We start from the raw sequence: 13,525 nt of genomic DNA on the forward strand, positions 1-13,525 counted from the left end.
TTGTTCATTCACTAAGTTGTGTCCAACTCTTTGAGACCCCATGAACTGCAGCACACCAGGCTTCCCTGTCCTTCACCGTCTCCCCAAGCTTGCTCAAACCCATGTCCATTGAGTTGGTGATGACATCCAACCATCTCATCCTGTCGCCCCCTTCTCCCGTTGCCCTCAATCTTGCCCAGCATCAGGGTCTTCTTCAATAAGTCAGCTCTTTGCATCAGGTGGCCAAAGTATTGGAGTTTCAGCATTAGTCCTTTCAATGAATAATCAGGGTTGATTTCCTTTAGGATGGACGGGTTTGATCTCCTTGCTGTCCCCCCAGTGGACTCTGAGCTTTGGACGGGAGGGCCTGTGCCCCCACTTCTGACTGACAGTGGTTTCTCACTGAGTGTGGGATTCATGAAATAAGGTACTCACTGGAGAGATGCACTCCTATTCCCAGGTTAAGAAAACGACTGAGGCCACCCTGCAGACAATACAGGATATGGTCACTATCGAGGACTACGATGTTTCTGAATGCTTCCAACACAGCCGCTCCACAGAGTCTGTGAAGTCCACGGTCTCTGAAACCTATCTGAGTAAGCCCAGCATCGCCAAGAGGAGAGCCAACCAGCAGGAGACGGAGCAGTTCTACTTCATGGTACGCCCGCTGCTCCCCCAGCCTCCTGGGGCTCCAGTCTGGGGTCCCCCAGCTCTGCTTTTGGAATTGCATTGGAATCATCTAGGGTTCTTTATTAAGACCAGAGTTCCCAATTCATCCATTCTGGGATACGGTTTAGGAGATGGTGCAGACAAAGTTAAAGACGGCTGCTCTAAAACAGAACTTTAAAATGATCTCGTGAACATACACGTCACCACGAGAGCTTGTTAAAATGCAGGTTCTGATCCCAGTAGTCCTGGAGTGGGGGGCACTGAGAGGTCACACCTCTAATAGGCTGATGCCGCTAGTCTGCATCAGAACCACACTTTGCATAGCAAGATTCTAGGATCTAGAAGGTAAGAATGGCTGGATTTTTAGATATCCTATGGGAAGTTCCTTGACATCAAATAGGTTCCTTTAAAGTTAAAAATGTATCTTTCCTTTTGCAGAAACTCAGAGAATATTTGGAAGGTAGTAATCTCATCACAAAACTTCAAGCCAAGCATGACTTGTTGCAGAGGACGCTTGGAGAAGGTCAGTTATCTGACATAGTTGGGGAGATGACCTGGATTATATCTTGTGTCGTGTATGTGTTCCATGAAGAATATGAACCGTGAATTTGTGCTGGAAGAAGCAGAGAACAGCATGTGTTTGGATTTGGCTTTATCTGTGTACGAATCAGATTTTCCCTGGAACTAGATCCTTTTATCCTTTTTTCTTTTGGAGGCTGTGCCACACTTGCCAGGTGGCTCAGTGGTTCCATCTGCCAAGCGGGAGACGTGGATTCAATCCCTGGGTCGGGAAGATCCCCTGGAGAAGGAAATGGCAACCCACTCCAGTATTCTTGCCTGGAAAATCCCATGGACAGAGGAGCCTGGAGGGCTAGAGTCCATGTGGCCGCAGAAGACTCAGACATGACTGAGTGACTAAACAACTTATGGGATTTAGTTCCCCAAGCAGGGACGGAACCCAGGCTCCCATCCGTAAGGGGGGCAGAGTGCTAACCACTGGACCACCAGGGAATTCTCCGAAATTATTTTCCTTATAAACTTTATGGTAACCTGGAAGCAGAACAGTGAAATCTAGGGAGGGCTGAAAAGCCAAAACAGCCACAAAGAAGGGTCTTCAGAGCCTCATACCAGTCTGTAACACATTTGATTCTTATTTTTCACACTAGATCTTGCTGGAAGTTATAAAAAGTGAAAGACAATACAGATGGGAAGAGGGAAATCAGGGAGTGAGTTGTGTGAACAACTCAGGCTGAAAAGAGTTGACCTAAACCCTTGACTCCTACAGTTTTAGAACTTTCCTGCCCAGAAGACAAGGTGTTTCCATCAACTTACCTCCTAGTCTCCCCCAGAGGACCGATTATCCTCAGGGAATGTCCACATGTAGAAAGGTCGTCATAACCTGAAATTGCAGCTAGAATGCCAGACTCTAAGATAAAACACCAATTTTACTTAGAAAAAAAAAATAATAACACTTAAAGTACTAAAAAGTGTCTTAAAAAATTATTGTTGCTATGTCGTGTCTGACTCTGCAACCCAATGGACTGCAGCAAGCCAGGCTTCCCTGTCCTTCCAATATCTCCCAGAGTTTGTCCAAACTCATGTCCACTGAGTCAGTGATGCCATCCAACCATCTCATCCTCTGTCGTCCCCTTCTCCTCCTGCCCTCAATCTTTCCCAGCATCAGGAGCTTTTCCAGTGAATCAGCTCTTCACATCAGGTGACCAAAAAATCAAGAAACTAAATATAATGTGTGAACATTCATTAGATTGTGAATCAAAAATCAAAAGTTATAAAAGATGCTTTAGTGATAATTGGGGAAATTTAAATATAGACTATTATATTATTGAATGAATTTCGTTTTCCTAGGTATGATAAATTTATGAAGGAGAACATCCTTATTATTAAGAAATGCTTGCTAAGTGTCCTAATTCTGCAACTTACTTTCAGATGGTTCAGGAAAAAAGACATATGTAAGAATGAGGAAGAGAGAAGGAAATAAAGTCATTATTGTGAAATGTTATCGGTTGGGAATCTATGTGAAGGTATAAGAATGTTCTCCGTACCTGTCTTACAGTTCTTCTGTAACAGAAGTTTGAACCTTAAAAAAGAAAAAGCCCTTTTTTTTCTTTGAATAATTGTCTTACCTCAGCTATTATGTCTTTTTCTTGTTTTTCTCCTCATAATATGTGAAGTCTTTTTCTTTTTTTTCTTTTTTTCCATTTTTCACAAATGCCTTGTATTTCAGTGATGCCCCAAGGTCATCGCCAGTCCCAAAGCCTAAATTATCTTAAGTGCAGCTGAATACTTACAGGACTAGAGACACCACTTAAGAAATTGTGAGTTGGAGGGAAAGAATTAATGGGTGAATTCATTCTTGGCACTGCAGGCAGACATGTGTTAATACTCTGATCACATTCTGAAACCTTTATGGTACTCATCCTACATAGATTCCCTCCTGTCTCCTGGAGAGGAAGCCCCACTGGTTGATATGATTTTATATGCCATTATTGGCTAGGGCTATATTTTAGCCAGATTCTGTCTTTAGCTGCTGAACTGTATAAAACTATATCATACCTGGTGAGCTCTGTGCCAGAATTTCTCCTCTTGTAATTTCTTTCAGTGGTTTCCAGTGTCCTAGTGACACAAGCTGTGTTCAGGTATTCCAGATGTTCACTGAATCGGATTTTTTCTGCACAAGAAACTGGATTGTTCTCATCCAGGGCCAGCAGACACTGGCTGCAGACCTCTCTGCTCCCCAGCCCTGCTCGCGTGCAGACTTGGCGGCACAGGAGCTGTTGGGCACAGCCTGGGCTTGATGCTGGCAGCTTTGCCCAGCAAGAGACTAAGCGTGGAGGACATGCCCCATCTTTTAGCTCTTGTGAGCCCTTCAGCTTTCCACGCAAGCCCTGTTCACATTAATAGGTTTACACCGAGGGAGACCAGGAAAGGTCCTGGCGCCTGTCCCACAGTGAGATTATCCGATGGCGAGCACTTAAGAAGGTCTCCAACTCTGGGGTTGGCTAACTAAGGTTACCAGGTCAGAATTAAACAGTGCGTTTGGGGACAGTCTTGACTTTTTATATAGAAACCACATCTCTGAGTTACACTAGGCTCATTGCTGCAAAAACTGCCTTCGTAGTAAAACAAACAGAGCCTAACTCGGGGATTTAGCAGTTGATCGTACGCAGCTGAAACTGTAACTGCGGACATGTGGTTGGCCTGTCTTCCTGCTCGCTTTTGGCAGGCTACCAGTGGCCCAGTAAGTCCTTTGATTTACAACACTGCAGAGCAACTAGACTGGGCTCTTAAAGTGGCACTGTCAAAATTCAGAAGTCCAAATCTTTGAAAACAACTGAAATAGAAAAAAACACACAATGAGTTAAGGCCAAAGGCGTCATCCTCGTCATCTTCATCCTTCAGCAACACCATTATATCATTTTGTGATGTCTTTGTTTTTAAATAGGAGAAGTTAAATCGAGCATGGAAAATGAGCTATATGTCTGTAAAACTGAGGCAGAGAAATTTTGTTCCTTTTTAGTAATGAGTCTTGGTGTTCACATGGCTTCTTTGAGCATTTGGAGCTTCATGCAGCATTTGGAGTTAAAGGGTTGTAAAAATCAGTGTAATTTTTGCTAAACATAGATAATCTAACTCTGAAAACTGAGTTCCATGTTATATTGTTTTTAGCTCAGGACATAAGGTTTCTGACAGAGGAATTAAATAGACTATCATCACTCACTCCTTTGTCTTTGAGTCAAAGTACAAACATACTTTTGAAAGAAAAGCTTACTGTGAATAGTTTTTTTTTTTTTTTTTAGAAAAGTACTGCAATAGTTGGTATTTTTAAGGAAGATAAAGGGCTGGAAAGTAATGCCACAAGTCCTTATCAATCATTCATTAGGGACAAAATCAAGTATGCCTCCCTTCAGTGTGAGCTGCACGCGTTTTAAATATTTTATCTAGTTTGGGACTCAGATTGCCACCAAATTATATTTTGGTTTTCACTTTTACTCTATGGATGTAAAATACATCTGGGCTTGAAAAATAATTCACTTCCTAATTCTCAAGTAAAATTTTAAAAGTAGTCAAAGTAGCTGTTTGTACCAAGAATAAGATAATCCTGGGTCATTTTTTTTTCCTCCAAATGGCTTGTATTGGGGTAGAAGAAGGAGTTGTCTGTTGTTTTTAATAATTAAGTAGCCTTCCAAAGAAAGTGATTGAAATCTAATCCTCAGACCGCTGGAAGCTTTCACATTTCTCTGGGAAGCAGATTTCTTCTAAGCTTGTGTGTTATTGATCTGTTAATGATGATACTGATTAAAAAATAAAACCTCATTCATCAGTTAGGACACATTGAGGACTATTAGCAGAAAAAAACAATGAATGTGGTAGTGGTGCTTATACTATGAATGATAGTTCTCAACAAAGCTTGCTCTTGATTCATTAATCAAAATGTATCTTTTATAGGTTTTTAATTTTTTATCAAATACTATTAACCGTGGATGGATGGAGCAAAATGATTTTAAGCCATTTTATATACCATCATTTTCTAAATCTAGAGACTATTCAGTAAATTTCAACATTGTAAAGCATTGAGTTTCTAAGGCATTATCATTAGCATCTTTTTGAATCACTTGGAAGTTATTAACCTCTGTGGTTCTCTTTAATTCGATAGGTATTAAAGTTGTTTTAAAACTTATTTAATTTATTAAATCTTCAGTATTTTGTATTTGGCTTTATCCGTATGAGGCAGACCGATATCTCCACCTGTCTTCTAGGGTTTTTCTGAGTATTTGCTGGGGAGAAAAAGATTTACATTTCACAATATATTTGGGAGCTTGGGTCTAGAATTAAAACAGACCTGGGCTTTAGTGCCAGACCCACCACATACTGACCAAGCGACCTTGGACGAGTCACTTAGTCTCCTATAGGCTCAGTCTAGCAACATTATAGTACCTACTTCATAAAGTTGTAAAAATGGTGTTACTCTACAGAAAGTGCTTAGAACAGTGTCGATAAATGTTAGATATCATTGCTGTTTTTATTGTTGTTACTAATACATGTATTTTATGTCATACTTTTTTGTTGTAATAAAGTATGCAAGATGTCAATATGGTAGAAGTCAGCTATTTCCTCCACCCTCAATCCTTTGTTCATTCTACTGACTCACTCTGGGTGACCTCAGCTCGCTCTCATGGCCCCAACACAATCTAAAGAGTAACAGCTCTTAAATCTTAACCTCCAGCCCTGTCTTCTCTCTGCGCATTAACCCTGGACAGCCAACCTCCTGCTGAAGGCCGTCCCCTAGGACATCACGCTCAGCTCACCGTCTGCTCTCTCCACTTTCCCATAGACCTTCTCTCCCATCCATTTAGGAATAACTGTTATAAATTCTGCTGGAGTTCTGTGTCTGTCTTTTCTTTTTAAAATAGCAGAAAGCCAGCAAAAGGAAGGAACTTATAGTTAAATGATAGGTAGAACTGGGTAGTGGAGGAAAAAATCAGATTCATCTCCTTTTCCCGCTCCCCAACCCCAAATCTTGGCCAAGGATAGATTCTACCAAGATTTACAGTCGCCCGCATCTGTGTTGAGAAAGGTTTGCTCTGATATGAACTGGTGCCTCCTATTTAGTACATAGATATTAACCAAATACTTTAGGTTACTTGTTATTCAAAAGCAGATGGTAGGGTAAAAGATTCTATTGCAGCCTGGGAGTATCATTCACAGTTCCCCGCTAGCCAGCGCTCTCTACCATTGTTGCATTGGCCTTGCCCTACAAGCCTGAATCACTGCGTTGTGATCTGATGGGCTGGTCTCACCTGTTGGCGCTGCACCATGACGCTTCTCTGCCAGCTGTGTTTTCAAGCATTTTCAAGACTGTATCATCATTTTGCAAACAGACCAGTTGAATGGTTCAACTCTCCCACACCCCTTCCCACTACTCCACCCTAAACATAAGAAAGAACAGACAGCCACTATAGATGTATTCAGACTTGAAATTAGCTCAAATTGTTGAGTAAAGTCGCTCAGTAGTGTCTGACTCTTTGTGACCCCGTGGACTTTAGCCCACCAGGCTCCTCCGTCCTTGGGATTCTCCAGGCAAGAATACTGGAGTGGGTTGCCATTTCCTTCTCCAGATTGTTAGAGCACCACAAAAAGAGAGCTGCTTAAAACAAACCAAGAAGCCTGAATGTCTAAGAACCTCGTGTTTTAAATGACAGGGAATTCTGTGAAAGGCTTTTAGCTTTCTAGTTGATATAATGTAACATCATTTAATGTCCTTGTACTTTAATATCTGCAAATGTCATTTCTGATTGTAAAGTACAGCTTCTCTGCCTGATTTCATATTCTCGAAAGAACACCAACTTAAAAGAAATCAAGTTCTCCTAACCCTGCATGACCCCCGGCTTCTCTCTCACAGTTATCAATTAAGACAGAGGGAACAACTAACATTGAAATCTTGGTTGTGTTTTATTTGTATTTCATCTTTGAACTTACAGTTAAGATCAAGCAGCTATTTCTTGTTTAAAAAATAATAATAAAGCTCCCTGCCTCAAATTGTTAAATGAAACATTTCTTTAATCTATGGAATTTATTAAGTTTTATGTATAGATTTCATGAAATACTTACTTTGAATTTTTTGTCTATCTTTATATGCTGTCTTCATGCTGTCCACCGTAAAATGTGTGAGTTATTATAAACTCAGCATCATAAATCAAGGGACAGATGATATAAAAGATTACCAAATGCATTCCACTGATTCCATTCAGTTGACTTATTTTTTTCCTGCAGGTCATAGAGCTGAATATATGACTACAAGGTAGGAAAATATTTTAACATATTCATTGTGTCTCACTCTCTTCTCTCTTTTAACCAGCAACCAATTAAATGTTGCAAGAATGAACATATTTTGTTAATGAACTTGGAAGATAGTTTGGGCTTGACAAGACAGTAACAGGAAGTGTTTGGGGTTCTCACGAAACCAGATTTGCCCTGGCAGATCTGAGGATTTCCCACTGGAATTGTAAACCTCTTTAATGAGCAGCCTCAGTTTAAAAAAAAAAAAAAAGGATAGAAATTGAATGGGTTTGATTTATCCAATCCAAAGCACTTTAAGTTTCTAAAAAGAGTCTGATAAGACTTTTGGTAATTTAATTAACAAGCAATATTATGTGCGTATGTACAGTGTCTGACTAGTTCTTGCCCCTGTATGTCATAAAAACTAGAGCTATGTTGAATATTCTTAGATTTTAGCTCAGTTCCTGTTTGGTTTGCTTTAAAATTTTAACTTTTAATGCCTAGTACAGTATTGCACTTCCTTTTGTTCTTCCTTTTTTCCCCCCTTTTATAAATTCTTGGAAGGATTTTGAAGCCACTGCTGAGAAGGAAAAGCCTTTTTGGAAGCAGATTCTGATTTGGGTTCAGGAAAGTTTATGGCAACTTTTCTTTTTCTCTGCCAACATTTTGTGCCAGAGCCAGAAATTATTCTAACTGACACAACAAGACATTGCACTTTTAAAGTTGAGCTCTCTTTGAGGTAGGAGGCATTTAGAACACTGGTCTGTCTATTGCAGTAATGGTCAAGTTGATTTTCAGATTCTATGATGTTCTTGCTAGGTCGTTTATTCAAAAGGAAACCCCTTTTCTATCTTGGTGACCCAACTAGGAAGATATAGCTACTGACTTACTTAAACTTTATGAAAATACTGGTTTTTCTTCCCTATGTCAGTAACAAAGAGGCATATGTTACTCCTGCATAGTTATATATCACTTGTGTCGCAGTTCATGTCTCCTTTATAGTGTCAACTCTTTTACCTGTTTATAAATTATAATTCATACAAGGCACCCTTTTAAAAGATTTTTTTAAAAGGCAGGAGTATAAATATGTAAATTCTCAATGACCACTATTAATATAATTGCCCAGCAGACTGGAAGATCCCCTGGAGAAGGAAATGGCAACCCACTCCAGTATTCTTGCCTGGAGAATCCCATGGACAGAGGAGCCTGGCAGGCCACAGTCCATGGGGTTGCAAGAGTTGGACATAACTTAGCAACTAAACCACCACAGCAGACTTAATGTTCACATCCTTCTAACTGGTGCTTCCTCTCATCCACATGGGCATTCTACATGGAAAGCCAGATTATCCAGAAATTGTGTAGCAGGTACAGGACCAGAACGAGTCATACCGTTCGAATGTTGAATGAATGTAGGATCTGGCGTTGCCCTGGCGTGTACACAATAGAGCCAGGACCGTCAGTACGCCAGTCTGCCTGCCAAGCCAGCTCTGCCGTGGGAAGTACCTTGATGAACTCTCAGATGGTTTATCCGAACCTCAGGTTCCTGTCACAGCTTTAGTATTTTCACCTTTGCTTCATACTTGAGATTCATCAGGAGAGGCACTTTTCAGACTTTAGGTAGAAGACTCGAGACATTCCTCTGTTAGCCTCAGCCAGAAGGTACTCTGCATCTCTCAGCGATGCGGAAATAATTATCCAGGGCTTTGCCTCCAGTTGCAATATTTGCTTATTTGTCCCACAAATAAGTAACCAAACAGAATGAACTTGTGTTCCTATTCCCTTAGCTTCATCAACTGCTCCAGATAGCACCAAATGTGAAGTTCTATTGGACCTTGTCATAATAGCCACATTTTTCTAGTTTCTGTATTTGATGCTTTGTCTTCCTGGGGCCTTGCTGACACTGGGGGGACTGTCCCTCTAATGGTTAGTCAGTTCCTGGAGATAGTAAAGGGCTTTCTTACAAAGTGTGCCTTTTGTACATAAAGCAACCAGAGCTCATACCCTCAACCACTTCCTTTTTCAAGCCTTTATACATAGGGCCGCTATTTACCTTCTCCAGTCACCCGAAGGCCAGTTGCCAGACAACTAGGGGCAGCTCCCATGCCCCAGAGCCCACCGAAAGTATTCAACTACTTGTCATTCAGTCACTCAGTTGTGTCCGGCTGTTTGTGACCCCCATGGACTACAACACATCAGGCTTCCCTGGCCTTCCCTGTTTTATGGAATTTGCTCAAACTCATATCCATTGAATCGATGATGCCATCCAGTCATCTCATCCTCTGTCCCCCCCTTTCCTCCTGCCCTCAATCTTTCCCAGTACTAGGGTCTCTTCCAGTAAGTTGGCTCTTTGCATCAAGTGGCCGAAGTATTGGAGCTTGAGCTTCAGCATCAGTCCTTCCAGTGAATATTCAGGGTTGATTTCCTTTAGGATGGACTGGTTTGATCTCCTTGCATTCAAGGACTAGCCAATCCTAAACCTGCTTACCCTGCCTTGCCTGTTTCTTCCCATGGGAACCACAGCAAAGGCTCACATTTTCCCTCACTGTTTCTTCCTCCTGACTGATATTTCCCCATGTTCCCCTCACCCCCATGCAGTAGCATGCCCCCACCTCTTGGGAACTGTGAGTAAGAAACAGTCTTTCCAATGACAGTTGTCTTCCGATCTGTTGGCCTTACCATATTGAATAAAAATAAGTTATGCATTTTAAAATACTTCTAAAATAAGGAAAAGAGTGGATGAAGTCAAGCACATATGGTTAAATTCCTTGGTGGGCAGTTGTTTTGTTTGTTTATACCCACCAGATCCTTTTTTCAGTGAATGGCACAGAATTCAGTGTATAAATAAAGTTTCAGAAATTTCAGCAATGGTAGTTATTCACTTTCTGCTTGGTGGATTTTCCATATTTGCTTCTAGACACTTGCAAAGGCTCCTTTCAGCCTCTCAAGCACTATGGAGCTTCAGGCATTGCTTGCTGGACACCCCATCAGTTATTTGAGCCCACCTGTTGGAAAGTCTTAAAATTTGGCTATGGAAGGCAGTATCAGCAAGTTTGTTCCCCTGGCTGTCACAATTGCTGTAGTGATATCTTAGGAAGGTAGCCAGGCTTCCACATACTCTTGGGCCTTTGTTTTTAAACTGGTCTTTTGGAACTTTAATGAACTGAAAAGGAAGTTCTTCCTGGAGAGTTTGCAGCTTAATAAGGGGCTTTACCTGATTTCCAAGTGTGGTATGTACCCTCATGAAAGTGAAAGTGTTAGTCACTCAGTTGTGTCCGACTCTTTGCGATACCATGGACTGTAGCCCACCAGTCTCCTCTGTCCGTGGAATTCTCCAGGCAAAAACACTGGAGTGGGTTGCCATTCCCTTCTTCAGGGGATCTTCTCAATGCAGGGATCGAAACCAGGTCTCCTGCGTTGCAGGCATATTCTTTACCATCTGAGCCCCCAGGGAAGCCCATGTAAACGTCATATCTGCCTTCTAAGTAAGAAGGAGTTCAAATCGGAATGTCCAGAGAAAGGTCTTCAGTCTCTTCTTCCATGTATTCCTTGCAAGAGAGTTGTAGAAGTTGAGTCATGTGATCCTGGTTCTCCTTGTTCTAAAGGAAGAGGACAGAAGTTTCCCTCTTTCCAGTTACAAAGCAGGATGATGCATGGTTTCTAAATATCGTCCTTGGTACCCTGGATGTGCCTATGCCAGAGAGACTGACTTGTCCATCAAAGCAAGTAGACGGGATGGAGAGAGTTCAGAAGAGAATAAACAGGTGCATCATAATTCTCTCCAGACAGTTAGGTGGTGAGCTAGTTTGTTTTAAAGAAATAATAATTCATGTGAGCCTGGACCCACTGCCCCCAGAAGTAGCTTTGAAAAAGCTCTCTTTTTCACTTGTGACCCCTTAATAGCTTCTTTTACATAAAATAAAATCCCATTAACTACCTGAGGGATATCAAATAGATGTAATGTTATTTGCCTTGAAGAATTACATTGTAAATAAAAATATTACATTTAATTTCTCATATTGGGATCTTTCAGAGTCTTCGTTTTTATGACATGTTGTGTCTTTTGTGTGACTTACAAGTCGAATAACACAGATGTTGGTTTATAATGCTTGGCCAAAGAGCTTGCAGTTTCATTTGGTGATGCTTACCATTTTTAAAACAAACAAATGTCAGTTACAAGAAAAGAATACTGTGACTAAATAGCTGGTATGGGTTTTGATGCATAAGTCAAAGTAAATAAATGGGAAAGGGAAAGGACTGTTTTCCTCCGTGGGTGGGAGTGGGGATGGGGAAGGAACACAATTCCTGTGTCTTGTAATTTTGATGTGACCTATGGGTGTTTCATTTGTTGTTTGATTTCTGCCATGCTCAGTAATTATATTCCCTCCCTTAGGCCTCCAAATGTTCCCCCTAAGCCCCAGAAACACAGGAAGTCCAGACCCCGCTCACAGTATAATGCTAAGTTGTTTAATGGGGATTTGGAAACATTCATCAAGGTACTGGCACCAGCCATCTGGGTGGCTGATCTCCACGCTTCTTACTATAATGGTCTCAGCCTCTCATAAAGGAGGCAGGTCATTATGTCCAAGTCTGTCCTGGGGCTCTTTGCTTTCCCAGAAAATCAATATAATATTTCCTGAAGTCAGAGAGGAAAGACTGTTTGGTTTGAGTGCCTTCAGAAGAGGGAATAAATGTGGGTATTATTATACTGGCAAAACAGAAAGCCCTCTTCTTTTAAAAAAAAAAAAAAAAAAAGCCATAATTTGTACAGAAAGGAAAAGAGTTACCTGGTAAAATGCTTTAGTTCTACTCATGCAAATGAGATGGCACGAAATATATCTTGAAAGTCCATTGTTAGGCTAGCTTTGAAGCATAGCAAGTTTTGATTTCCCATGACTTGAGGAATTCATTATATTGGACAAATTGGAAGGCCCTGTGGTCTGTATCTGGATCTCTGCTGTGTTTACTCTGTCTTCTTTTTCACCCTGCATTTCTGATAATGCTTCTAGCCGAGGACGAAGGAACTCACACGCCAGACACCAGGTACTGTGCTCGAGGGAAGTCGCGGGCACAGCCTCTTTCACTCTTGATACCATCTTCAAATCACAGTCATGCTTGGCTTTAATTGGATTTTTTAAGGTCTTTAAAAGAAAAGTGTTTGCAGTTGGAAATTAGACCGGTTTATAAATAGGTTTTACTTAGAAAAGAATTATAGAAATCAAACACTGATTTTAAGGGGAGTTAGTCCTCTAGTAAAACTGGATAAATGCCTAGGTTTTACATTATGTATTTGGCAAATATGCCAAATTTTGTATATATTTGATAAGAGAGTCAATATTAAATACCAAGTGCACATTTAATACTGGATATTGGACCCTCATGTAAATTATACAAAATAGAGAAGAACGATACAGGATTCAATGTTTCCGAAGACTAAATTTATATAGGAAACTACATCATTGGTAACCTGCCTTAATAATATGTTACGGTGTCTTACGTTCTTGAAAGACAGATCTTTTATTGAATATGTACACTAATGATTACGAAATATATGTTTGTGTGCATGTATATGGATAGATAGACACATACAAACGTACATACATGAAGAAATGTAAAGCCTCCGGCAACCTTAAAAATGAATCCTAACCCTGGAACTGAGTGAAAGCCACTGGACAACCTAAAGAGCAATCACGAGTCTGTTGCTATTAGCCTTAAACCCAGAAGAGCCTTATTGGCTCTAATTTAATATAAAATTATTGTCAAATTTGATTATCTGGTTTCCCAGCCCAGGGCTTACAAACAGGGGCAAATTAGATGGAGAGAAGGGAACGATTGCATGAAAGCGCTGAGATGTGCAGCTGATGGCCTGGCAGAGAAAGAGAATACAGAACAGCTCGAAGAGGTAGATGTGTGACCCCGTTACATTTGATAACACAGTATCAGAATGACTGCTTAAGATCATAGAAAGGCACATATCGTGTTTCTGAAAGACTTTTCATTGAGAATAGTCAAACGAAACCAAATTTAGGCATGAAAGGCGGAGCAAACCACTCAGCATGGAAAATTAACTTCTGTAAGCTCC

The 13,525-nt window shown here is 40.8% G+C and overlaps 1 protein-coding gene across 2 annotated transcripts in view; it reads left to right on the plus strand.

Moving 5' to 3' along the window:
- The window catches only part of SRGAP1 (SLIT-ROBO Rho GTPase activating protein 1), a 316,119-nt gene that overhangs the window by 260,698 nt on the left and 41,896 nt on the right, over positions 1-13,525 (plus strand). Inside the window, exons 9-12 of one of the 2 annotated variants that reach the window (XM_043447019.1) lie at positions 440-637; positions 1,087-1,171; positions 7,441-7,468; positions 12,453-12,486. In XM_043447019.1, the coding sequence (XP_043302954.1) occupies positions 440-637; positions 1,087-1,171; positions 7,441-7,468; positions 12,453-12,486 (345 nt within the window). Of the gene's footprint in view, positions 1-439; positions 638-1,086; positions 1,172-7,440; positions 7,469-11,836; positions 11,940-12,452; positions 12,487-13,525 lie in introns of both variants that reach the window. The other variant, XM_043447018.1, reaches the window with a different exon arrangement.

Source organism: Cervus canadensis, chromosome 25 (assembly GCF_019320065.1).
Source record: "Cervus canadensis isolate Bull #8, Minnesota chromosome 25, ASM1932006v1, whole genome shotgun sequence".
Taxonomy (NCBI): Eukaryota; Metazoa; Chordata; class Mammalia; order Artiodactyla; family Cervidae; genus Cervus; species Cervus canadensis.